Source organism: Neovison vison, chromosome 2 (assembly GCF_020171115.1).
Source record: "Neovison vison isolate M4711 chromosome 2, ASM_NN_V1, whole genome shotgun sequence".
NCBI classification, from domain to species: Eukaryota; Metazoa; Chordata; class Mammalia; order Carnivora; family Mustelidae; genus Neogale; species Neogale vison.
In genome coordinates, this window is record NC_058092.1 from 175,237,406 (window position 1) to 175,264,961 (window position 27,556).

The window sequence follows — 27,556 nt, forward strand, 5'->3', positions numbered from 1 at the left end:
AAAATCATGAAATGTATGAAGTCACCTATCCCAGGAGCTTGGAGAACTTTGAGCAAGATAAACTACAAACAACCAAATGTTACAGTCAGACACGTCAATCCAATTGCTGAAAATGAAAGATAAAGGAAAAATCATGAAGGTCACCAGAGGGGAAAGGACATATTTATATAGAGAACAAGGACAAAAATGACAGCCTTAGAAATTACACAATGCTGACAACAAAGTGGCATCTTCAAATACTGAAAAATTAACACCTGTCAGATAAGACTAATATACCCAGTAAAAATATCTTTTAAGAAACTGAGGAGAAATAAAAAAAAATTTTTTTAAGATTTTATTTATTTATTTGACAGAGAGAAATCACAAGTAGACAGAGAGGCAGGCAGAGAGAGAGAGGGAAGCAGGCTCCCTGCTGAGCAGAGAGCCCGATGCGGAACTCGATCCCAGGACTCTGAGATCATGACATGAGCCGAAGGCAGCGGCCCAACCCACTGAGCCACCCAGGCGCCCAAGAATTTTTTTTAAGATAAATGGAAACTGGGAGACTTCATTACCATCTGACTTATAATACAAAAAAACCATTAAAGGAAGTTCTTCAGGCAGTGGGAATATGATACCAGTCAAAAGCTTAGGCCCACACAGAGAAACACAGAAATGGAAAAAGTGAAGGCAAATATAAAGATAATTGATTACCTAAAGCAGAAACAGCAACAGTGTATTGGGGGCTTTACAACATATGTGAAAATAAAATGCCCACTATCCACACATAGACGGAAGAATGAGACTGACCCTGTTTTCAGCTCTCACACTAGCTATAATGTGACATAGCTTTGAAGGTAGACTGTGATAAATTAACAACATACAAAAAATATGGTTAAATAAAAATATGCCGTCACATTTATGTGTAAGTATATGTACACCTACATACTAAAATTCTGTTGAACTCTGGACGCTCATGTTAACGACCTATCCCTCGGTACTGAGATTATAGATGACATTTGACTTCTTCATTCTTTCCTAAATAATTTCTACTACACGCATTTGTACAATGTACAGTGGAAAATGGTTGTATTTCTTTGTTGTCATTACCTAATTTGCAGCCCGTCATCGCCAGCTCTGTCCTGGCTCGTACTGATGCATTGCCCACTCTGATAGCCAAGGAGAAGTTTTACCTACCCATCAACTTGCCTTACATTTGAACTTTGAGGGACCCTGTTAAGCCTACAAGTATCCTGAAGGTACCTATTTATTACTAACGTAGAAAATTACATATGGCTAGGGTTAATGGTCTACCTGTTCTTCCTAAGAAGAAACCTGAATTAAAAGTTGGATAAGAACACATTCAACCTAGAGTTTTGAAGCTGACCTGAATTTAGTGCAAATTAGAGTAAATGCTACTTGAAGATTGTGTAAAGTGGCTTATTAGTGGAATTTTTTTTCTTATGCCAAAGGTGCAACATTCAACGTTATAGTCTACATTAGTGTTTTAGAAAACTTTGTTAACTGATGAGTATGTGTGATTTGGTCTAATCACCTATTTTAGAGACAATGAGGAGGCCAGGGAGGGTAAGAGGTTGCCAGGAGTCACAGAGCTGGAGGCTTGGCCATGACCCCAGGTTTCCGGATCCCCAGACACTGCCCTTTCCATCTCACTAAGTTCTCTGGGCTTATTTACAAATCACTATTTTCATCTCCAGCACAATAGCATCCTCTTCCACTGAGCTTTTCCATTAAACTAGTCAATGTAATAATTATTCACTCTAAAAAAAAGGCGGGGGGTAAATCTGATTAGCTAGTGCCTTTCTTTTCCTGGCATTTACTTCTCCTCAACCCTTACGGAAGCTGGCGGATAAAGACAACAAAGCAATCCCATCACATATATACACATATGTTTAGTAAAAACATACAGAGGAAATTGGCTCTAAAAGTATTTATGAAAACATTAACAGGATTTGGGTGAATATTTAGAATTTTGACTAAAGAAAATTACAGTACTCAGTGGTTTAATTTTCTCAGATTTCTCAGTGAATAACCTGGTCAGGTACTTAACAAAGCAACATGGATCGTGACTGTATCTGTTCATGTGTGGATGTGTGTTCTCACCGCGGTGTGGCTGCTAGCCTTTTCTTTTCAGTCATTCATGTTCTTCTACGCTAATCTTCTTTTATCTTGATTTTTTAAAAGATTTTATTTATTTATTTGACTGAGAGAAATCACAAGTAGTTGGAGAGGCAGGCAGAGAGAGAGAGAGAGAGAGAGGGAAGCAGGCTCCCTGCTGAGCAGAGAGCCCGATGTGGGACTCGATCCCAGGACCCTGAGATCATGACCTGAGCCGAAGGCAGCGGCTTAACCCACTGAGCCACCCAGATGCCCCCTTTTATCTTGATTTTTCAGTAAGATTCCTCACCTACAGCCTACCCTTCTTGAAGATAAGCAACCGCTGAAGTTAGGGAGTAAAATCTCAACCCTGAAAAACAGGTTTTGCCTTCTACTTTTAGGGAAAAGAGGGGACACCTACAAATTCAGTATATTTCATCATATACTCAGAAGTATTTCATATTACTTATTTAACCCGCACGCCAACTCTAGACACAGGCACTCTCTAGTTCTTGTCTTTATTTTACAGATGGGGAAACTAAAACAAAAAATCATTTTGATTTTTGCCAAGCGTCACAAAGCCATCATAATTTGTCCGAAAGTTTACGCTTTCTTCACTAGACCAGCCCGTGTTGTCCCTGAGCTTCTAAACTGTTCAAATATATAACCAAGTCTCACCATTAGAGCATTCCTGTACGAGCAGATACAGAAAGCCCTGGGGTCAAATACTACAGTAGTTAAGAGCTAATACTCTAGAACCAGACCTCTTAACCTCAAACCCCAGGTCACCCAAGACTATCTGCCTAACCTTGGGTGAGTTTATTTAATTTCTTTGTACCCCAGACTTCTTATCTGTAAAATGAGGCCAATAATAGTATCCATATTATAGACCCGTCAAGAGGATGAAATGAGTTAACAAGGGTAGTCTTAAGAATGTTTCTTGGCATTTAGTAAATAGGATACAAATGTTAGCTATTACTGTTCTTTTTCTTATTTCTCAGATGGATGTTTAAAAATGCATGACATGGGGCCTCTGGGTGGTTCAGCCGGTTAAGCGCCTGCCTGCCTTCAGCTCAAGTCATGATCCTGGAGTTCCAGGATCAAGTCCCGCATCAGGCTCCCTGCTGAACGGGGAGTCTGCTTCTCCCTTTGTCCCGCACCCTGCTCATGTTCTCATTCTCTCTGTCCCTCTCTCAAATAAATAAAAAGTCTTTAAAAAAAAAATGGATGACATGACCACATCTCACAAAGACATTATTATGAGATAGTTTGGGTAGAAAAGTCATGACAGAGCTGAAGTAATGAGTGAACTCTAAGAAAGAAGGCCCTGAAGGGGGCAGTTCTTAGGATGGATGCAAACGGTGTTCGATCCGTGTCTGCTCAGCACAGCTCAGAAGGGGTGGGCTGGGGTGAGTCGTGGTAGAGAGGAAGGGACGACGGGCAGAGCGGTGACTGACTGAACATGGTATGTGTGACAAAATGTGATACAAATATGGAAGGGCATCTTTTGTTTTTCTTTTAAACCTCCAGGGACTTGGAAGAAACAGCTAGCTCTCCTGGGAAATGGTGGAATTGCTGGCTTGTTTCTTTCTTCTCAACTGTTTCTGAAAAACCCAGGTTGGGTAGTAGCCAAGGCCCTTTATGGAATTGTCACCAAGGCCAGATTTTTTCTGCAACTTCCTAAAGTGAAATCAGGACCACTTCCAACCTCACCTGTGATAAATGGCAGACTTGTTGTCCCATTTAAATATACAAAAGGCAGCTGACTTCTGATTCCCTGTTCCCTTTTCTCTCTCTCTCTTTTCTCTTTCTCCTTTTCTCTCTCAGAGGTTATCACTAGGTAGAAGAGTAGGTGTGATCACACTCAAGTCTTTCAGGTAATGAAAAATTAACAATATGACTATTTTTGTTTAGGTTCTTGATATGGTCCCAAGTAAGTACCAATTCTAAAATAATTAAATGTTAAAATGAGAGGGAATCTGGTATCTTCTGCTAATTCTCACACTTGTTACTACTATGGTTTTAAAAGTTTGTTGAAACGGCAAAACAAGATATCTGAAAATGAAGTTTTTGATGTATTAATGACTTGCATTTAAAACACGCCCAATTCAAGATTTGTACGTGTCCTTCTGCTAGTCTGCTTATTCAATTCACTATCCCTAGTGTAAGTAGAAATAGAAAAACGATTAGTAAGTTCACAGAGTGAGCCCTGGGAAGACATTTAAGCAAGGCCTTTTGGCCTTGTCCACCTCTTAGATATTTATTTTTTGAAAAGTCTTACAGCCTCTGAGAGGAGGACTGAAGGAGATCAGAATATGCCCACAATATGCCACTTGGGCAAAAAGGCTGTTTTGGGCTTTCCGTCTAAAAGCAAAGCACAGATTTCCTTTTGGGTAGGTGTTTCCCTCTCCCAGGCCAGGAATAAGATACCTCTGAGCGTCTCATCAATGGAGAAGGCACAACTGGGATCTGCAGAACTGAACAACCCTTAGCATCTATTAGCTTCCCCACCCATATGTTTACTTTTCCCAAATTTACTACCTCTGGAAGCCCAACTTCCCTTTCCTTGGCCGTCGCACTTCTCCAGAAAGGTATCTCCCTTTGTTAAAATGTTACGTAAGCCCCTCGTGGCTAACTGCCACTTTGGGTCTTCACATCTTTTCTATGAAAGACTCTGTATGCATCGTAAACCTTTCTCCTGTTTATCTGTCTTTTGTTGGTAAAAAAAAAAATAATAATAAAATAAATTTGCAAGACCCTAGGAACTAAACCGAAGAGTGTAGAGGAGAAAGTTTTTTCTTCTACTACAAAGTCATACATGCCAATTTCCAAACAATATATGCTTGGTCAGTGATATTTTACGATTACATGGATTTTGCTACAATGTAGAAAAGCACAGAATTGAATTCCTGCTCGCTTTCATTTCCTCAAGAGTATAAAAACATGTTCTTTTTAGGATGATTTTTATTGCTTTCCACTGCAAGTCTTCTCCAGTCGTTTATTTTTATAACAGGCTTATTGAGATATAATTTACATATGATAAAATTGGCCATTTTATAGTATACGATTCAGTGGTTTTTAGAATATTCACAAAATTGTGCAACCATAATCAGTATCTATTTAGAACAGCTTATCATCCCCCAAAAGAAACCCCATCCCAAGAAACAGTTACTTCCCACTCTTCTGTCCATCCCTCAGCCCCTGGCAATCACTATTCCATTTTCTTTCTCTCCCACATTTGGCTGTTCTAGACAATTCACATACAGGGAACCACACAACATATGGCCTTTTGGGTCTGTCTTGTTTCACTCAGCACGATGTTTTCAAGGTTCACCCATGCTGAAGCACGTCTCAGTATCTCATTTCTTTTCAAGAGGATGCCTGATTTTTTAATACCTTAAAAAATCCACAAAAAAATGCAAATAAATAATGCTTTCAGTGATATAAGGATTTGAGATTTCAAGGACATACCCAGGAGAGTTTCAAATAATGGAATCTAAGATAATATTCCAGCTTTCCCAGTCTGACCCATAGTAGGGTTTTCTTTAAAAAAAAAAAATTCAAATTTAGATGGTCTATTATTAACAATAAAAACAAAATAAACTCAAACTTCCTTTATACTATAGCAATCATTATTAAGATGGCCACCATTGTTAGTAAAGGCTCGTTTTCCTTCTTCTTCATGAACCTTTAATGAAATGAGATGGGTCTTTTTAGGTGAAAGTCTTTTCCTCTTCTCTGGTTTTACTAACTGCTGGCTTTATTCTATAGCAACTGTTCTCTGTCTGTGCTTCTAGATAAGGAGAGTAAGTCCCCCCAGTCCTGCTGAGACTGACGAAAACGCTGATGCCACTGATCCCCCTCACTCCCTTCCCACAGAGACTGACCAGATCGACCGGATTAGACCCCGGCGGGTGCCGCTGCCTGGCTGTTTGATGTTTGCCGTGGAACTGGGCTCTGCGTATTTGGATCCGTTCTGCTCTAAAAACTTCAGGCAATTTATTTATTTTCTTTTAAGGATAAAATGAGACTGTTTATCACTCAAACTTGAATTAATAGCAGGTCTCTTATCAACAATTCAGATAAGGCTCTGCCAGGTCTCTCTCGCTAGCTCCCCAACTCCTTTTGTTTAAACTTTGTTGAACATTCTGACTACTCAATTATCTCTTAATGGACACGGGTGGCTTCTAGAATAATGCCGCTATGAAACGTGGGTGTATAAATGTATCCTCAAGACTCTGCTTTCAATACTTTTGTAGACAGACCCAGGAATGGAACTGTTGGATCACATGGTGACTTCACACAGCACACTTTGAGTAACCTCCAAAGCTCTTTTCCATAGTGGTTGAACCGATTTACATCTATCCTACAAACAGCACAAGGGTTCCAGTTTCTCTAAAACCTCACTAACACTTGTTCTCTTTCTCTCTCTTTTTTTTCTTGATACTAGCCATCCTAATGGGTGTTCAATGTGTGTGTGTGTGTTTAAAGATTCTTTATTTTGAGAGAGAGAGAGAGCGTGTGTGTGTGTGTGTGTGTGTGTGTGTGTGAGAGAGAGAGAGAGAGAGAGAGAGCAGGAGGAGGGGCAGAGGGAGAGGGAGAGAATCTCTAGCAGATGCCCCACTGAGTGCAGAGCTTAGCTCAGGGCCTAATCGCATGACCCTGAAATCATGACCTGAGACAAAATAGACAGTTGGTTGGTTGCTCTACTGACTGAGCCACGCAGGCACACACAATATGTGCCTTTAAAATATAACTTTCAAGGGCACCTAGGTGGCTCAGTTGGTTAAGTGACTGCCTTCAGCTCAGGTCATGATCCCAGGGTCCTGGGATCAAGACCTGCTTAGGGCTTCCTGCTTGGAAGGGAGTTTGCTTCTCCCTCTGACCTTCCTCTCTCATGTTCTCTCTCTCTCTCAAATAGATAAATTTTAAAGATATTTTAAAATATATATATATATATATATATATATATTTGACAGACAGAGATCACAAGCAGGCAGAGAGGCAGGCAGAGAGAGAGGGAGGGAAGCAGGCTCCCCACTGAACAGAGAGTCCAATACGGGGCTCGATCCCAGGACCTCGGAATCATGACCTGAGCTGAAGGCAGAGGCTTTAACTCACTGAGCCACCTAGGTGCCCCTATATATATATTTAAATATTTTAAATATATATATCTTTCAGGATACATTTCAGAGTTTCCATAATTCCATAAACAATGACGAGTTTTTGACCACTGAATGCCTTTCATCCTATAAGAATGTGTTAGAAAAAAAGAATTCTGCTAAAGAAATTGACACCTTTTGACTTAGACCAAGCAAGTCTTTGTTTTGCAGAACAAATTAAAATGAACAAAAAAAGCTATAAATTATTAGGCTCTTATTTTTGCTGATTCTATGAGCTAGATCTCATTTAATCTCCATAACAATCCATAAAATAGAAGCTGTTAACTCAAGTTCACAGGTAAGCAAGGTGCAGCTGGAAGGAGCCTTGGGTCCCATCTCTAGAAAATGCGGGAGCCAGGATTAACCTCAACTGTCTGATTCTAAAAGCTGTGCTTGCCCTTTCTTTCTATACAGAGTCTCTTCTTAACTTGGGCAAACATCCATCTGCTCTAGCTCTGAATCCAAGTAGCAGTCTCCATACTAAAAACGCTGCTGGCATATAGCTTCCATCCAAAAGGAAACGGCACATCTCAAAGCTAATAAAAATATGCAGAGTTTAAAAGAGGAGCTAGTCCAGCTCTGTCATTTTAAATAAGAAGAACTCATGACTTTCAGATTTCTTTAAAGGTGTCACTATTAGTGCTCATTCAAAAGTAGTCTTCTCTGTATTACAGTAACTAAAAAAGCCCCTCCCAGCTTGAAATATCTGAGTAGAGAAGCATATAGTAATTGAACTCTACAGCGTATCAACAATTCAATTACAGAGTATCAGCTGCTTTCTGTACATTGAGGAAAGTTGTTTTTAAATTGTGTAATTCTTTAAAATGAGTTAACCTAGCGATGTTAGATTTCCTGGTATGTTTCTACTGAATGCTGTCGCTCTAATCAAAGAGCCCACTCCTTTTTTTCATGTTTCACCAACCCAACTGTGAGAAACAAAAATATGAAGGGGCGTTACCGGCACACATTTTCCACACTCCTATATTATTTCTGATAAATCTGGAATGAAATGCATTTCTGAGTTAAAATAATTTTCTTTCCCATCCAAAAAGTTAATCACTCGCATAGGTTTCTGAGATGTCAGTTACCTTGAAATTGTTAGTTTCTCAAGTATCCTGCCCTCATTTGGTCGTTGGACAAATCAGATCCTTGAGTGGATAAATTAGATCCTTGCTCAAGTTTTAAATGTGTTAAGAAATGAAAATAAGGTCTATCAAGTTTTTAAAGAAAAATGGTTTGGGGGGTGGAAAAAAGGTAGTTCTGGTGCAAATGGCCTTCTCTGCAGCGCACTTGTCCTGAGGAGATGGTACTGCTCTTCCGGGGACCGTGATGACCTCAGCTACTCAGCGGCCAGTGCTGCACACCCGCAGCTGCCATCTGGGCACCGCAGGCACCGCTGATGGTCACGCATGAGGCACAATAAAATGGGGTAGAAGGTCTGGATCTAAGTCCCTGTTATTCTGTTTTACTCTCAGTAGGATCTGGGACAAATGACTTCTTGGGATCTCAGTTTGCTCATCTGTAAAAATGTCCATTCTGTGGTCTCAACTGATGCACCATGCAGAAGTATTTTGTAAACTGTGCATATAATGTAAGTTCAAAGTCACATTATTAAGGAGTTATAAGGATAGTCGTTATAAGCCAAGGAGCTATGAAGACTTGTATGACTTGGGTGCCTGCGTGGTGTAGTCGATTAAGCATCTGACTCTTGGTTTTGGCTTGGGCCATGAGACTGAGCCCTGCCACGGGACCCTTGCTCAGGGCAGGGTCTGCTTGAGGTGTCCGTTTCCTTTTCCTCTGCCCCTTCTCCTCACATTCTCTTTCTCTCAAATAAATAGTAAATAAAACTTAAAAAAAAAAAAAAAAGACTCCTGCAGTTCAACTTTGGACAATTTACATGAAGATTTTCACAGCATGGCCTCAGAGAGTGTTTTCTGATGGTGTCTGGTCAGAAGAATCATCCGAGGACCTTGTTAAAAATGCAGATTGCAAAGTCCTGCCCCAAAGGTACTGAATCTGAGTCCAAGGGAATGGGGGGCTGCCGGCCAGCTGGGGAAACTGGCTGCGAGGTTCTGACGAGGCGAGGACAAAGCGGCTTTTAATTTTCAAACCTAGAGGAACTCGCTTCTTGTAGAGACAAGCCCGTCTTGTATTTCTTCTCACCAGAAAATAGATATTATACGTTTTGTCATAAAGCCATTACGTTTCTGAATATAAGAGTTCATTTCAAACCATGATCTTTAGGGATTCAAAAATGCACACATGAGAGAGAGAAACAAAACATGCGGGAGGGGGGATGAGAATGTGCTGTATTTTAGTAGGAATTTGATCATTTGTTAGTTTTTAGGTTTCCAATCTTCCAGTTTAACTGTTCTTAAATGTGTAATGGGATTTCCTAGTGTTTTTTTTTTTTTTTAATGTCCTTTAAAACCCTTTTTAAAAAAGCATTTAATTCACTTTGTAACCCTGGCACGGGCAGAGAACAATCACCAGCTGGTGTGAGAGAGGCTGCTGTCAGTCCTGGTTTTCCTGTGATAGTCCCATGTTTGGTATAAAGCCTGGACATGCTGCCTCCAATGTTCGAACGTTATGAAAAACACAGTCTGACTGTAGCTTATTTTTTGGTCTGATTTCATTTTATTCACTTTACTGCTTCTTAGCCCCAGCTCCCCCACCCTAAAGCTGTGGGACTTTGCCCAAGAGATACAGCTTCTTGCTTCCTCGTGGAAAATGGAAATCGAACCCACACCTCACAGGATTCCTGAGAGGAATACATGAAACAATGTATAGGGAACTTATAGTGTCTTATACTAGTAATAAATGAAAGCTGTTACCTAAATTAGTTTGAACTTTGGGTAAGTTCTGTCCACCTCATTTTTGAAACTTTCAGTAATAAGGGCTGAAAGGAACCTCTGGGTCTTCTGGCCTACCCACCTGCAGGGGTACATCACTGGGGGAAACTCAATGCTCTGCCTGAGGATGAACTTCAGGGCCCCTCTTCTGCATCCTGGGATATCCCACCTCCCCACCTTAGCTGTAAAGAGCTGTTCGATCCGGCATTCTCAGGGGGCATTGCTGGAGTCTTGGCTGGGACACTATTTGCAAGGGTCTGTCTCACACATCCTGTCCCACTATGTGCCAGCCATGATGACAGCCAAAAATGCCTCTGCAAATTTCCAAATCCTCTATGGAGAATGATGATCCCTGTTCTGCTACTGAGAAACTGTGGCTGTAGCAAGACTCTAGAGAAGTCATCTCTGAAGAAAGAGCATCATATCATGGGTTCGACAAGCTTCTCCTTGAACACAGTTCTTTTCCCTGTGTGACTGGAGCCTACCACAGCTCACAGCCAAATACCCTAATTTCCCCTTCATTATGTATGTCCTAATACAAAAACACCACTGCCACTATCCCACTTTTCCAGTTTAAGACCAGCAATGACTTGTAGGCATAGATGGGAATGGTGGGTACCAGGGGTTGGCAGGCTGGCAACTGGGGAGATGTTCCTTAAGGGCACAAACCTGCAAGTGTAGATAAATGAGTTCTAGAGGGCTAAGGAACAGTCTGGTAATTTTGGTCACCAATATTTGTCGCTAGTCTCATTTCACATTGGCAAGCGGGCTCAGCCTCTAATTCTACTCCCTGTGTTTCCAGCACAACTTACTCTTCAATTTTTTCCCCTAGAAGGCTAGTTCATGCTCATCTCCTGCCTACACTTGTCTCCTTGAACCTCCTGCACTGACTTGGGAGAGAGCCAGTGAGTGACTATTCATGTTTCTCAAGTTCACCCTTTGCAACCTTTTGGTTCTGCCCAGTCCTAACCTCATTCCGCTAGATGCCCCTTCGCTCTTCTGGAACATTCTTCAAACCACCAGAGGAAGAAGGTAAAGATTTCAGCATGCAAGAATATGCAGGGCTCAGGGGCAGACCAGGGTGCCTCTGGGCTGCTCCAAACGCACTATCTGATGGCAGCAAGGATGGGGCTCTGACCGCCCAGCAGAGGTGCATAGGAGCCTTTGCCACTGTTGGCACTCGCTGGAGGAAATGGACATCCTACAGCTGATGAATAATTCTCTTTTAAAGTGCGGATGAATAAAGTGAGCTCTGCCAATTCCTACCTTAATGGAACTTTATTTCACGGAATTTCAAAATAGGATATATTCGGGTCATTTAAAAATGTTCTCAGAGCAACAACAATACTGGAGCAGCAGCCCTGTAGGAAGCAGGGCACTCGCCAAAGAGGAAAAGCGAAACAAAGAGAAACATGCACCTTCTAATGCTGATGACTTAATTAGAAGAAGGCTTACTGTCTCAAACAATGCCACAGTAATTGTTTCTTAAAGGCTGACCTTCCCATGCTGATAAACAGCACCGCAGACGGGGTCAATCCAACATTCTGGGAAGCCACATTTCCAGCTCTCTCTGGGTGTCCTCTAGGGAGCAGCCATGATGCACCTGCTTGACTGACAAACGTCACCTTCTCCGGCATTGTGGTTACAGAGACAGGTCTCCTCCGGGATGCAAGCAGTAGTAACCACCTCTACCACAAGCATGGCTGGGGCCCCTGCCCATGTGTTGTGGCCTAAGCAATGGATGCGGACTCCCTTTCAGTAATAATGACGTTACGCATGAGGTACTCTTATTGGACCCATTTTATGGATGAGAAAGCTGAAGCATAACTGACTTGCCCAAAAGTACACAAAGTAAGCCAGTGGAGGGGCCCAGCAGGCTGGCAGAGATGCCGTTCACTATGATGCTGTCCGAGACCTATCATGAAAGGGGAGGGGAAATGGCCGCCACCACTGTCACACGAGGTGGTGAGGCAAAAGCGAAAGGCTTGTGATTGACTGCTGTCTCTCTCATCGGGCTGTTAGGAAAGCCGCAGGCCCCAGGATGAGGAGACTTGCCCTGGACCCTATCAGTGACAGGTGATGGCACAGAAAGCAAGCCAGGGGTCTGACACAAATCTGAGGACTCCTTCTTTATGCTGCTACAACCTGGAAATGTCACTTTGTCAGAAGACAACACAGATCCCGTACCACACAGCAAGACATCAGTAAGATCCAGTGCATTCAGGATTTAAGAGAAAAATATTCCTTTAAGAAGTTAAATGGAGGGGGTGTGCCCGGCCGGCTCAGTTGGAAGTACGTGCAACCCTCGATCTCGGGGTAGATTTGAGTCCCATGTTGTATGTAGAGATTACTTAAAAATAAAATCTTAAAAAAATTTTTTAAAAATGATAGACGAGGTTTTCCTTTGACGTGGCATTCAGGAAATGAAATGAAAAAGGCAGGAAAGGGATTGTACAGCATGCTAACAGCAACTCTCTGTAAGAAGTGTATCTCCCACCACTCTGCCCCTGGTTTACTGGTTTTGTTCTTCCTGATGTGTTAATGTCACCATGGCAACGATATCCCCGCTGAAGCAGTAGCCGCTTGGCTACTTTCCCATAACTCACATTCCTTTGCTAATGTTCCCACATCTCCATTTTCATTCCAAACGTGGTTTTTTTAAAAAAAAAAAAAAAAAAGTCTTGGTCTTTAATGCTGTAGAGCCTGTACTAGGAACTAAATCTAATTTACTCTATCTTTGAAAATATGGAACAACAGAAATGAATGTGTCTGTGTGTGTGTTTTTGATCTTTGTAAAGAAAGATATTTAATGTTGAAAAAGTTAACAGGATGGTTATGAGGGCTTTTTCTTTTCTTTCATTTGCTTTATTGTATTTTATTTTCAAAACAAATTGTATAGTGCAGGGAAAATATATCAAAAATGTATTTTCATTGGCCTCTCCACCCAAACCAAAGTAGGGTCTTCAGCAGTGCTGCATCCTTCTAAGATCATTACAAGAGTGCCACTCCTACTGACATCATGCGCACCCTGCTTTGTGGAAGAGCTGCTGTCTTTTCTAGCACCATCTGGTGGTAGCCTTGATTGGGACTGGACAGTCTAGAACCTGAGGCCCCATTTAACAAAACACCCAGAAAGGAACAAAGCTTGGTAACAGCCATGGGTGACTGGCCCTTTGTTCTAGCCTTCTTGTCTTCCAAGGTCACCTACACTGTTGAATCACAAATCTTCCTGCCGCTCAGATAAACTTGCCCCTCAGCACCTGACGTTCAATCTGTGGGTTTGGTGCGCTCGATTAAAATCCCAGTATTAGAATCCCGTGGATGTCCCATCTCCCTTTGTGCACTTTGGGAAGCAGTCCCCTACCACCAGGTGAGTTTCTGTTTGAAATCTGGAGACTAGGGAGAGGGCTATGGCTGGAGGAAAGTGGATTTACACAAGGGCTGGCCGCCCAGGAGTAGGGGGCACAAGTTTTTGGCTCATTTACTCTCAAATTCAATAAATATATATTGAGTCCTTCCCAGTACTAAATGCTGGACTATCCTTGAGGGATTACAAAATGGGTACTAATACAAAGGTCTGTCTCCCCCCACCCCACCCCCCGCAAGCTTTTATTTATTTATTTATTTATTTATTTATTTAGACAGAGAGAAACACAGCGAGAGAGGGAACACAAGCAGGGGGAGTGGGAGAGGGAGAAGCCGGCTCTCTGCTGAACAGGGAGCCCACGTGGGGCTCGATCCCAGGACCCTGGGATCATGACCTGAACTGAAGGCAGATGCTTAATGACTGAGCCCCCCGGGCTCCCTACACAGGTCTGTCTTTGAGAAATTCAAAGTCTTGCAAGTGTAAGGATGTGGGAACTGCATTTCATTTCACCCCTACTTGGGCCCGCCTTGGACTGTGGAGATGGTACACGCCAAACTGCTTAACAAAGAAGCTGAAATTGACTACTCAATAAACTGTAACTATTTAAAAAAATCATGATTACTACAAATGTCACCGATGGAAGACAGGAAGGAAACGAACATCTACTGAGCCCTTATTCTGCAACAAGCATGGTCCCACACGCTTTCATGCTGTAACCCTCTGGCTGAATGCAGTGCAGCTGTATGCCAATGTACCATTTCATCTGAAGCCAATAAAGGTCTCTCAGACAGGAAAAAAAAGAGGGGGAAGGGGAAAGTCCTGCCTTCTTACAGTACAACAACTGAGGAATGGTTCTTGGAAATAAAATACCTACTTCTCCTAAAAAACATCTACATGGCGGGGTGCCTGGGTGGCTCCGTGGGTTGAACCTCTGCCTTCGGCTCAGGTCATGATCTCAGGGTCTTGGATGGAGTCCCGCATTGGGCTCTCTGCTCAGCGGGGAGCCAGGTTCCCCCTTCTCTCTCTCTGCCTGCCTCTCTGCCTACTTGTGATCTCTGTCAAACAAATAAATAATTAAAAAAAAAATCTACAGGGTACCTGGGTGGCTCAGTGGGTTAAGCCTCTGCCTTCAGCTCAGGTCATAATCTCAGGGTCCTGGGATCGAGCCCCGCGTCAGGCTCTCTGCTCAGCGGAGAGCCTGCTTCCCCCTCTCCCTCTGCCTCTCCCTCCCCCTCCCTCTCTCCCTCTGGTCTCTGTTTGTCAAATAAATAAATAAAATCTTAAAAAAAAAAATCTACACGGCAAATATGTGGCTGAGTCCTTTGCTGAAGGATGGAAAAGACAAACTTCATGTGAAAGTGGTGATCACGGTACTCAGCACGTGGTGAGTACTGGGGGAGAGAAGTTCTACCAGGGGCGAAGACTGTTCCAGGTAAGGTGCTCAGCAGGGAGAGGGAATGGGGCATCTTTGCTCCCAAGGGGCTTAGCTGACAAGCAGCATGAGCCAGACCCACCTTAGCAAACACACGAAAGGGTATGCAATGTCTACCGTGCGAGAGGGAGTCAGAGGGCGAGGAGCACGTCCAGGGACACGACAGGGGTAGCAGCTTACTTCAGGGGGCCAGAGAAAGCATCCTGGAGGAGCAGGACACAAGCGGCCTTCACACAGATGGAAAAACTGAGGTTTTCACAAGCGAGGCAACCATGTGGCAAAATCTCTGGCAACTGGAGACCTCTCTTGAGATTTATCTCATTTCTAATTCTTGTGAAATTCACATAGCGTGAATTGGGAGAAATCAGGAACTTAGAGCTTCTAGGAATTTTTATTTCTCTTTTGCAAAAACATTTCAGTTTTACTTTTGGTGGGGGTGACGATGGTGATTACTCATTACATAATGAGAAAGGCAAAATATTCCCTTGGAGCAAAAAAGGGCAAGTCCATCGGAGGAAAACTGCTCTGCATAACTATTTAAGGGATCATTTTTTTTGAAGGAGGGAGTTACATTTAGAGATAATTATTATGTGGATGGGAAGAACGACCTGAGACTAACAGTATCTCAGCTTTGTTCCAAAGAACTTTCTGGACTGATGGAAGTGTTAGGTATTTTGTGTTAATACACAGCCACAAGTTACAGGTGGCTATTGAGCACTGGAAACATGGTTATTGAGAATGAGAAATAGAATTCTTAATTTAAATTTAATTTAATTTAAAACTACTTCCACTAGATGGTGGCTACTGAATTAAGATGCCCCAGGTGTAGAGAAAACAGGGTTATCCCTGTCATTGGACCCAGAGACTAGGTTAAGGTCTTGGGGTCCAGCTGGAAGAGAGATGATAACAGGGGTTTCCACTGTGGTGGAGCAAGATAGACTCTGCCTCTGGGGGTTGAAGAAGGGACTCAGAGCTACCCTGCGGAATGGGTCATAGCCTACAGACTTTTGCGGCAGTGATGTCCAGAACCAGTCCTTCAACTTTGCTTTTCTGATTTGATCAGTCTCTGCATTTTTAGAAAAGTCATGTTTGGTATTATAGCCTAGACTCTGCTGTGCTTTGGGGAGTTAAGAGAGAGACTATGTTGTATCATTTAGCACTTCGGAGCCTAAACAGATTAGTAGAGTAGGGGCAGTAGGTCACTCAAGTCTGAATCTCCAGATCTAGCCCGTAACAGGAGCTCTTAATGTTTGCTAGGTTGAATTAAATTGAGAAAGGAAATCTCCCCATAATGTCTGTCCGTGGGCATTGCTTTGCTCATGCACATGCTGAATCATATTGCTCTCTTACGCAGGTAGAGTCTAAGTCTGACACTTTCATTTTTTCACTTTTATTTTTTAGCGGTTCACTTATGTAAAATAAAGTAACCTTTTGTAAGACTTATTTGAGTTCCAAATATGGCCTGGGACCTGCCAAAATCTTGTTCTAAATATCTGATATTTGAGAAAGGCAGTCCCATGGGCATGTGAACCAGTCAGTGATCTGTGACACACATGCCAAGTTCTATCACATCTAATTAGAACATCATCAAGCTAAGTACCTGGGCGACAGTCCCTCAGCATCCCTGGGCCAGGTGCCTTCACAGACAGATTGACAGGACGGGGCAGCTGGAATCGAGCCTTTTGAAATCTAGTCCTTAAAGGTATTGTCAGCTATGAAACTCACTGTCCTTACTAGAAGAATTCACGTGATAAAAATCATATTTGAGTTATTCCGCATGTATAAAAAATGGTCTCGATAGATAACTGTAAGATCTTTGTCAAAAAATGAAAGCCATATCATCAATGCTTCCCTTTCTACTACATATATCAAAGCCCTTAAGGCCTAAACTTATCCTCCGGTTGTATTCACTGGTTCATTCCAGCTGTGTGGTAACATTTGCTTTTTCTGTTTCATCCTCAGATGTCTTCATGTGTATACTCTTAATCTGCAAACACCTGAAATCCTTTAGGAAACAAATGAAGTACAACACTCAGACCCATAAATCTGTCATTCCTCCCAGAGATCAAAACCAAAAAGCACTAAATGGCAGGACGGAGATGAGGATATTTTATTCAATTATCCTCCCCAGATGGGGAGTTGGATAATCATTTATGGGAGAAAAGTCAATGACATGAGGGAAGATTAAGCTGGGTGGTCCATTATATTTGATGGAAAAAAACTCTGAGCCAGCAGAGTATTAATCTATCTCAGTCCGTAAAAGGAACTTTGCAGGCATCCACATACTAATTTGGCCTTCAGTTACCCCAGCGAAAAAGGCTCTTTCTGGAATGAGAATCGCTAGCAGCTCTCGTGTGTCTTAGCTACATTCTCCTCCCCAAGAGAGCTAGAATGATTTGCTAAGAGAGCAGGGGTCACGCATCCATTCCGACCATGTCAATGCCACATCAGCAGACTCATTTCGCAGGATGAAGAACGCCAAGGCTGCACTCCGGCGTGAAGCAGCCCCTCCACGGACTCCCCACAGTGGACCCAGGAGGCTGACCGGGTCTCTAATGCAAAATCCATACAGAAATATCTGGGGTATCTTCCATTCCGATCGCAAAAGCATAATACAAAAATCAAAACCGACGTCATCATAGGAATCAAGGGAAGGTGGTAAGCAGGCCAGAGCGCTCTAAGCGGTGACCAGAATTGCAGCTCCTAGGTACACGGTCGTCACTGTCGAGGATCTGCTTTCCTGCTGCATGAATCAGCTAGCCCTGCAGAGAAGCCCAGAAAGCAATCTGCTCTGCTGTGTACTCCCCTCAGCGACACCGTATTTGTTTCTGCCTCGTATCTGCTTGGGAAACACGTATCTACCGCATATACGAAATGATTCCTCAGGAGAGCTGTCCTTGCTCCTGCTCCCCAGCTCTCTGCCTACAGGAAGCCATCGTCAAGGTCATGTCCTCAGCCCAGAGAGAGCTACAGAGACTGTAGATACAGTCTCTCTGTATCTTTCTCCGGGGATCTGTCACAGCCAGCGAGCAGGGATCACAGCCCCCTAAGACAAGGGCTGCTGTTGCTTTTTAATTTACCTCTAACCATCTAATCAGTATCTCGTTCAGACCCAGTTCCTGACGCACGTGATTTATGGTTATGATTTGCAGCTAGCTCTTAGCATGTAGGGCTTAATGATCCTTCCTTTATTGTTCTGACCAGGTAAAATCTGTTCCCATCTGCGTTCTGGGGCAGTCTTACTCTCAGTTGCTGTTTCTGCCACACCCTTGAGGGACATGTGATGCAGAAATTGCCCACTGAAACTGGGCAAGGAGAGGCCCTGGTCCCAAAGTGCAGATGCTGGGTTACTAGATAATAGAAATTGCTAGAGATGTGGAAGCTAAATTGAGTTTCTTTTTTTTTTCTTTGTAAAATGAGTTTCTTGAAGCTGTCTACAAAGACTAGTTCTCAGACATCCTAAAGCGAGTCATCAATCACCCACGGCAGAGGGGAGCCTAGTGTTGGTGTGTAAGCAACCACGCAGGCCTCCTACAAAGTACAATCAAATTAAACCACAGCCTTCAGCTCAGAGTGTTGGTAGGCCTCATTAATTAGGATGACTGGAGAAAATGATTCTGTAAATCAGTCAAAAGTCTCAATTTTAACATATATTAAACAAGCCACAATGTGATTATTTTAAACAAGAGGCACAGTTAAGGGCAACATGGATCTGAGATCTCCATTGATCTTTAATCGATAAATAAGCATTCGTTTGTAATTAGCACGTTCATTGTCTTAATGTAAATGGATGGTTTGGAACTGCTCGAAGGAGTCTGAAAATACTGTAATTTGTCCTCTTAAATCCCTTAAACATTGTCCCAGTCTTATTTTCAGCAGCATCAGGAGGTTTCTGAACAATGGTGCAAAGACAAACTTCAAACACTACCCTGCCATAAATTTCCCTAATGTCCTAATTAGAAGATGTGACTTAATGAGGTTTTCATTATACTGTGAATTACAGAAATAAAACCAGAAGAATGCATCTTCAAGACAAGGACTTCAGTTTTCGCACTCACGTGCCCCTGTGAAAGAGGTGCTTAACTTCGTCCTTCAAAATGTCAAAGTAGGCTTCAGGACAACCGTGTCACTGAATCCCAGGGACACGCTCCGTGCAGTAAGAACGTAGCTCTGCGGCGACAAGCTAGTGGGCACTCCTGAGTCATTTAAACCGATCAAGGCTTCCAGCAAGCCGATGACATAGGGTAGAAAATAGCTTTTTATGCTAGTATAATCTGAGTTCTTATTAATTTTTTTTAAATATTTTATTTACTTATTTGACAGGGAGAGACAGTGAGAGAGGGAACACAAGCAGGGGGAATGGGAGAGGGAGAAGCAGGCTTCCCACCGAGCAGGAAGCCCGATGTGGGGCTCAATTCCAGGACCCTGGGATTATGACCTGAGCCGATGCAGACACTTAATGATTGAGCCACCCAGGTGTCCCAGTTCTTATTAAATTTATAGAACTAATGAGCTATAAGAGGAGAGGAAGAAATGGAAAACTAGACTCTAGAAAACCTAGAGTCATGTAAGGGAGAGAAGGCTTGCGTGCTTAGGAGCGTTGGGGCTGAAATCCTGCCTTTCCTAATTTGCTGGCTCTGGGATCCTGGACCAGCCACTTTTTATTGCTAAGCTTTGGTTTCCTTTTCTCTAAAACATGGATAAATAACACTTTTCTTGATATTTGAATAAATGAGACAATCACGCATAGCCTCACAGGAGTAACCTCAAAGACAGTATTACGTCTACTGCTATTGCTAAAGGTAGCACCAGTAAATGGCTTCTCTCCTGTCTCATCTAATCCCCTTTTCCTCCCACGAGTAAGGTTTTAGCAAAAACACCACCTCACATGCTATGTTCAAAATCCCAGTACTGATGCCGTCCTCGCTGACGACGTGTTGGACCCTGTGTCCCGAGCTTTGCATACACTCCCTCACCCAGTGAGGGAGTGGTGATATTTTATTGCTATCATTCAATTTCATAATTCACACCGTTTCATCTTACCAATGAGGAAACTGATGGACACTAAGGAAATTTAAAGCCAAAATCGGAACCCAAGGAGTCTGAATCCTGAGCCCACACTTTTGGGCTACTCCTCTATCCTGCTTCCTTCTTCCTTTCTGTTTCTGACAATGAGGTGTCTCGGGAGCAGGCCCAGCCCCAGACCGGTGTTCACACTCAGAACACGACTACTGCGGACGGCTGAGTTGCTATCCAGGGGTACACATGATACTGTAACTCCTTTCTCCAGCAATATGAACTTACTCAGGGTATAGACTCTTGCTACTCATTATGAAAGTCTGTCCGGGAACAGAGGATGAAAGCAAAAAACAGTCTCTGTGTTTTGGGTTCTGAAGTTTGGGTCTCATCCACATCGTCCACCCTCTTCCTATCTGCAAGGTCAAGACTGTGCCAGCCAAAGCACTATTAGTACCATCGGACCCATTTCTAAGAGTCTCAGAGATTTCTGCTTGGGGAAGGGTCTGTCGTTTCCAGTCATGATTTCTCGGATCACATCTACATATTCAGGTCTGTATGTATCCATCCCCACCTCCCTGCCCCCCCCATGATCATGGCTTATTTTTCCTATTAGGAAACGGCACGTCTGTATAAAAGCAAGAACATGCGGTAGGAGAAGTTGAAAATCACAGCTTTTGCTGACTGGCAGGCAGGACCCGTAGAGGTCAGCGGTTCCACGCCCCTCCTCGTGCTGGGCAAGAAGGGCTCAGAACAGTTTCACATGCTTTCAGGGCGGGGCACAGCACCCTGCTCTTACCCTCGCAGTGAAGTCCACAGCAGCCGCCCGGTTTAACAGCAGTGTGGCTACGTTGATATTTCCATAGTGAGCAGCTATGTGGAGCGGAGTGAAGCCACTCTGCAAAGAAAACAGAGCCGACATTCAGCTGATTCCGGCCGGCCCCTTGTCTGACCTGTTAATACCATAACCCTGCCCCAATCAAAGTGAGGAAGCAAAATATGCTGAGGTCCACATTCCATTCTGTGCTAGGTTTCTTTCAATTACTGCCAATTGTTCGTAGGGTTTCAAATAAATGCCAGACACATAGGCAGAGGAAAAGCCAGGAAGGAACCAAGGGTGCAGACTGAATGATTTTAGTAATCCAGCAGCAGGACTCTACAGAAGCCAACGTTTCAAAACACCAGAATAGGGATGTCAAGAGAAATCTATTGCTCACAGAAGGTTCGGTTCGTACCACTGTTTTGTTATCGATGAATTGTCCATTGAAACTCCTTGTCGAAATTCAATTTGCTTAATATATTCAATATAGAGTAAGTGCCAATTTTAATGATAAAAACAATTTGGGGGAAGAGAACTACAATTGGTCTTGTATGATGGGTGACTGCATTTTTAGAAAGAATCCACAAGCTGGTCTCTTCATTAGCAAATGCCTATTCGATCACACATTTTTTCTAGCTTCATCACACCAAGGTCATTTTACTTCCTTGAAAAATGCTAAAACATGCAGCGATTCACTTAGTCCCCAAAGATTGAAACCTTATAGGAACTAGATGCATTTCTAAGTTGTTAGCAAGCTTCTTAGCCATGCTAGCTATCTTACTGAGTCTTGTGGGAAGGGTGGGAACACCGGCACCATTCAGAGGTAACTTTCATTTTGCTGACACCAATGAGGCCAAGTGTCATGCAGAACTCGGAAGAATCGGTCCTGGACGAGTAGAATGACAGGGTTGTCTGCAGCTTTAGGGAGAGCTGATAAGCATCGAAAGAGTCAAAACTCTTCATCTCACCCAACTCTACTGCGATATCCTTCAGTCTCAAGGATGCCTCGTTCTTCCTTTCCAACACCAGGTTCAGCTGCAGAAAGCCCTGGTAATCAAACTACTATCTTCTCTGGCACATGCTACTTTGGGGGCGGGGGCATAAAGCAGGTATCTAGCCTACAGAGGCGATGCAAAGAAGGAGGGAAAGAAATGAGGCAGCAGCACTAGGTAATGGGAAAATGATGATGCAGGTACAGATTATATGCATATGTTTATAGATATATATATATACCTCTGTTGTTCTATTCACCACCATCTAGGTTAACACATTTGGAAGCAAAGAGGAGGAAAAAATGAACGGTTAGTTTGCTCTCGGTGACATGGACGGCAGCAAGCTCGTGGCAGCTAAGTGATGAGGATGGAAGCAATGGCGGGAGCACAAGAGGCACAGAAAGAAAGCTAGACCGAATGAAGGGTTACACAATGGCCTGTTCCAAACACCACATTTCCTTCACAGAGACATTCAGGTCATACATGTCAAGGCAATGGGAATGTTCGGCTGGCTGCCGGCATGCTTTCCACAACTGACCAACACTCAGTGCATTGCCTCTCATCTTAGATACCGATCAAAGGTTGATTTGCGCACATTGTTGCTAGCGTTTTGTAATTTTCCGCCCTGGTGTTTGAGCTGAAGAGTTAGATACATTCAAGATACACGTTAGAAGGAAGGAAAAACCAGGTGCCTATAGATTGACCTTGGACGCAGCCTCCCTGTTAGCATGCATGGGGCGGCATCCACAGCTACCTCCTAGCCTGCAATGCTACCGGGGTGGTGGCTTCCGCTGGCTGACTTGGACACACATTGTCATTCCTCCCAGTGAGGTTAAGGGTTCGGTGTGAGCTTGTCAAAAGGGAGACTGGGCATTCTTAGAGCCTGGGTGCCTAACAGGAGAGTGCGTGACCAGCTCCCCTCCTTCGCGCCTTACCTTGGACTCCACGTCTGCGTTGTTGTCATTCTGCAGCAGCAGGGCCGCGGCCTTTGTGTCGTCTTTTCGGGCGGCAATATGAAGAGCTGGAAGACGCACTTTTCCTTTAGTGTCATTTTCTAGCAGGAGGGAAACTACTTGATCATGACCTTGTTGCAAAGCTACCGCCAACGGTGTGAAGCCATCCTGCAAATAAATGGATGGGTCAAGATCGCCCCTAGCGTTCTTTTTGATTAACAAATAAGAATGTGACCAAGTGACCACTTTTTGTTCAGGGCTGTTAAAGCTACCACGTTCAAGTAGACAGATATGTGAAAAGATGATGTGTGTGTGTGTGTGTGTGTGTGTGTGTATACATACATACATATATGTCTTTTATATATATGTCTAGTCTATAAATGTTTATGTTTATATATTTACCAAAGCAGAAAATAATAAAAAAATTTGTAACAAGTTTATGGGTGTTTTTTTCCATTCGAAAGTCATACACATTAATTGGGTGAACTCTGAAAATACATAGAAGTACCAAGTAAAGAGGAAAAAGATAGCATAATTTCAATATCCAGAAAATAATCGCAGTGAAAACAATAATAAATCCAGGCAAATTTTCCAAAGGATATTATTCAAGTAAGCTATATAAAAATTTCCCCTGACATTTCAAAACTGAGAGAGAGGCCTGTCTGCCTCCTCACTGTGCCTTGTTGCCTAACATGTATCTGGTGGTCAGTCTGTATATGTTAATTGATGAACCACAGTAACTGCTGTTTTAGAAAAGGTCTTTATTAAACGCTCTTGGATTCTCTGCCCAACGAAGGGAGAACACACAGGGATCATGCAAAACAGGACTAGAATAAACAGAGATATACACTCAGGTCTGTGCACTTTGAGTCTTCCCACTGTTTGCCCTGGGACTTGACGAGAAGACAGCTACCGATTTCACTGTGGTTAAGTAATTTGTGCATGATCTAGAGTTGCTGACAGTGGAACCAAGAGCACAGAACAGAAAATCCTAAGACTGGCTCGAGTTTGAATTCTTCTATACTTTTATTGTCATGCACTCAAAAGAACATTTATACGTTGTTTTTATTAGAGAACTGGCAAGAAAGTCACTTACTTTATTTGGTCATGATATTTTATATTGGTAAGCCTTGTGCTACAAGTAAAGGGCTACTTCCAGTGGAGGTGTGTTCATACAGGAGAAAGAGAAAACCTAGTGAGTTGCACACTAATGTCTTGTTGGTGTGCCTAAAAGATCACCTTCATCATTCTTTTTATTGCTACCACTTTTTTGACAGAATGCATATCGATGCATTTATATTTAAGGATGTGCAAAATATTAGCTCCAAATCCCAAGGGACAATATTGCCCAAATTCTTCTCATATAAATCCTTTCATGAAGTGTCCTTATTAACTGTAGTGTGCAAACTATTTCTATCCTGGCTTCTATACTCACGCCATGTCCCCCACCCTGCAATGTCCTCCTCCTCACTCTACATATACAAATTCCGTCTACTCTTCATGCTTCGAGGTCCTGCCGAAGTTCCATCTGCCCTTTCACCTTTTCCAAGGACACCCAAAAGAGGGAAAGGATGATCATTAACATAGAAGGACTTTCCCTGCCAGCCTTAAGAAAGATAAGAAAGGCTGGATACAACCAAGACATTACCAAAAGAACATCACAGGTTTACACTTCAGGGCATAAATTTTGAATGCAATTTAATGTTATGAGAAAAGTAATCTACATAACTGTGTAAATATATGACCTCATTTTCAAAAAGATAAATACATATGTTGTGTACATATACCAAAAGGTCTTAACAAATAAACAAAATGTTATCTCTGGGAAAATTAACAGAGGCTTTTCTTTTAGCTTTTCACTGTACTTTCTCGTTTATGTAATCTATTACTTTTACAAAACAAAAGAAAAATGCATGTTTTAAAGGATAGAATGGTAAAAGGAAAATTGTGTGCTAAGAGTGAACACGGCATCTCGTTTTTTTAAAACGTGGACAAAATTTAAGGGGTAAAAATCACAGCCCACTTCTGGTTCTGGCTATATTTTCCAATATGAACTTTTCAACTCATAGGGCCTTATGCATACAGGCCCTATGCAAACTACTTTGCAGCAGAAAATACACTGCAACAGAGACCATCGGCACCCACAAGAATGTGCTTCCTGCAATAAGCCAATTAAAGAGACAAAGATAACAGCTCTAAGGTGTCAATAGCTAAAATTAACAGCTCCTGATTTGGGGTCCAAACCTAGTTTAAACAGTTTTGTTCTCTCTGTGCAGTTCTTCTTAAAAGAAAAAATACATGGGGCACCTGGTGGCTCAGTTGGTTAAGCAACCAGCTCTTGATTTCGGCTCAGGTCATGATCCCAGGGTCCTGAGACCAGGCCCGCGTTAGGAGCTGTACTCAGCGGGGAATGTGCCTGAGATTCTCTCCCTCCGCTGCTCCCCCTGCCTGTGTGTTCTCTCTAAAATAAATAAATAAATCTTAAAAAAAAAAAAAGAGGAAATCTACAAGCCCAAGAAAAACATGACGGAAGCCCCATGAGAACCTCCACCCGTTGTGCAGAATCTGGCACACAATAGGGACTTAGTAATTACTGGTGGGGGTAAGTGAACAAATACTTTTACCTCATGTTTCAGAATCTTAATTAGTACAAGATGGAAAATATATATATATATATATAAATATATAAAAGACAGTATATAAATACAGAAAGGTTATAAAAACCACAATCATGCCAAAGACTTAGCAGTAAGTTGGACTTAACGTCTGCTTCTAAAGAAGAGAGACTTAGTGATCTGTACATCAGAGTCTAAAAAGAATAGTACCTTTTCCTTCATAGGCCAAAAAAGCACTATGAAATCACTTTCATTGGGATATTTATATTATTTTGTATTTCTATCCAAAAATGAAAATGGATTTTTCTCTCATCTGTCAAGTAAGCATTGCACTAAGCCCACCAGATGCGTGTTCTTTTCTTATTTACCAGTAGTTACTTCTTACCTACCCTTACGACTATTACAAAAACAATATTCTCATGACAAAAATCTTTAACAGTATGGAAGGGTATAAAATAAAAGATGTATCTCTCTCCCGCTGCTCAGAATAAACCACTGAGAAAAAAATCATAAAACCATTATGATTTTCATCAATGCCTATAGTTTGGCCTCATTTTTGGTAATGCTGAATAGCATTTTATTGTGTGAGTATTGCAATACTATCAAACAGGTTTCCTACTGGTGCATATCTAGGTTCATCCCGGTTCTTAAAAAATTGTTCGTACTAATTCTGCTGATGAACTTCCCATATACTGTTTTCGTATACCCTTCTATCACATCTGTAATATAAATTCTTGGAAGCAGAATTGCTAAGTAAAAAGGTACATAAACACTACCTTTTGATAGTTATTGCTAAATGTTCTGCAAAAGTGTTACAACCAATGATTGACTTTACCAACTGTAGGAAAGTTCCCATTTCTTCTACTCTTCAAATTCTTTTCCTTATCTCCTAGGCGAAAGACTGGATCTCATTTTTAAACTGATTAATAAATTAATATTCCCTTGACTATGACTGAGGATGTGATATTTTCATACATTTATGGTCATTTGTATTTCTTTTTGTGCGAACTGCCTCTTCATTTATTTAGTGGTTTCTCCAGAGGGCATGATCTCAAAACCTAGGTGAAATTATGCAATTCCTCTATCACAATTTTTCTTGTGCCATTTGGAAAACATGTTAGAATTTAAGAGGAGCAGTATTATGACAGAGATAATCCTGCATCTGTTTTCATTATTTTGTTAAAAATACAGAATACTCAAATGTTGATCTTTTAATATTAGCAATAGATTTCTAGTGATACACTTCACAAGGGAGCACAATCTTCCATCCAGTGTAGTTTAAAAAATAAAAACTGCGTTATGTAGGACAGTCCCAAATGACTTCAGTAACTTTTTATTCTAAAACAACTCTTCTTTTCAAGACTGTAAAAATCTCTTCACTACCATGTTTACCCAACACTTAAAAGCATATAATAGTTTTGTTGAAAAGTGTGAATTAAATCTAGTTAACTGAAATACGTAAATTCAATCATTATAATTACACTAACATATTTGGAAAAAAAGAGATTTCAAACTTGTCTTACTACAAACATATTTCAAAATGGTTGTTGCCTTTGAGGCAAAATTATAATAGATGGAGAAGTGTTCTAAAGCAAATGCATAGATATTAAACAAACAGCTCAACTATAAGGTAGGGCCAGGCATTTAAGAACAGAAAGGGTTATCTATGCAATGGAAGATTCTTTAAAGATTGAAAATTGACTTTCTAGTGTATTTCATAAACATTGAAGAATCCTCACTAGGACTGTATGTCTATGACTGTAACTAAAACTATAGTGGGACAGATTCTCCAGGTTTTAACTCCAGGCTTACAAAATACCCTACAAACATGTGAACTTACCAACAGAAAGAACCAACATGTCTTACCTCGGTGGCTAGGCTCTGGCTCGCACCATTGTCAAGAAGAAACTTCACAACTTCCAAGTGGTTTTCCTGGGCTGCCATATACAATGGCGTGAAACCATTCTGCAAAAGAGAAATGAAATGTTTGTCTGTGGCTTTATTATAGCACCAATCTAGTTTTCCATGGTACTGATATTATATGTTCTAGAAAAATGCTTGTGTATAATAATTTTAATGATACTTTCATGCAGAGATTCATTTTTATTAGAAAGCCTAAGCAGGACAGTTTAAGCAGAATTTATAATTCAGAATTATAGTTCATAATTTATAACTTGAGTGTAGCTCATAGTTAATAGTGTATAATTCACACCAATAGATCCACTTTAAATAAATAGATACATTTGTTTA

At 41.9% G+C, this 27,556-nt stretch overlaps 1 protein-coding gene across 26 annotated transcripts in view; it reads right to left on the bottom strand.

The window, feature by feature from the left end:
- The window catches only part of ANK3 (ankyrin 3), a 667,998-nt gene that overhangs the window by 187,795 nt on the left and 452,647 nt on the right, over positions 1 to 27,556 (bottom strand). For 20 of the 26 annotated variants that reach the window (XM_044239577.1, XM_044239576.1, XM_044239560.1 and 17 more), the window contains 4 exons: positions 27,173 to 27,271; positions 22,674 to 22,859; positions 21,980 to 22,003; positions 20,726 to 20,824 (listed from right to left, as the gene is read on the bottom strand). In XM_044239577.1, the coding sequence (XP_044095512.1) occupies positions 20,726 to 20,824; positions 21,980 to 22,003; positions 22,674 to 22,859; positions 27,173 to 27,271 (408 nt within the window). The remainder of the gene's footprint in view (positions 1 to 20,725; positions 20,825 to 21,979; positions 22,004 to 22,673; positions 22,860 to 27,172; positions 27,272 to 27,556) is intronic. The other 6 variants (XM_044239575.1, XM_044239573.1, XM_044239574.1 and 3 more) reach the window with 1 other exon arrangement.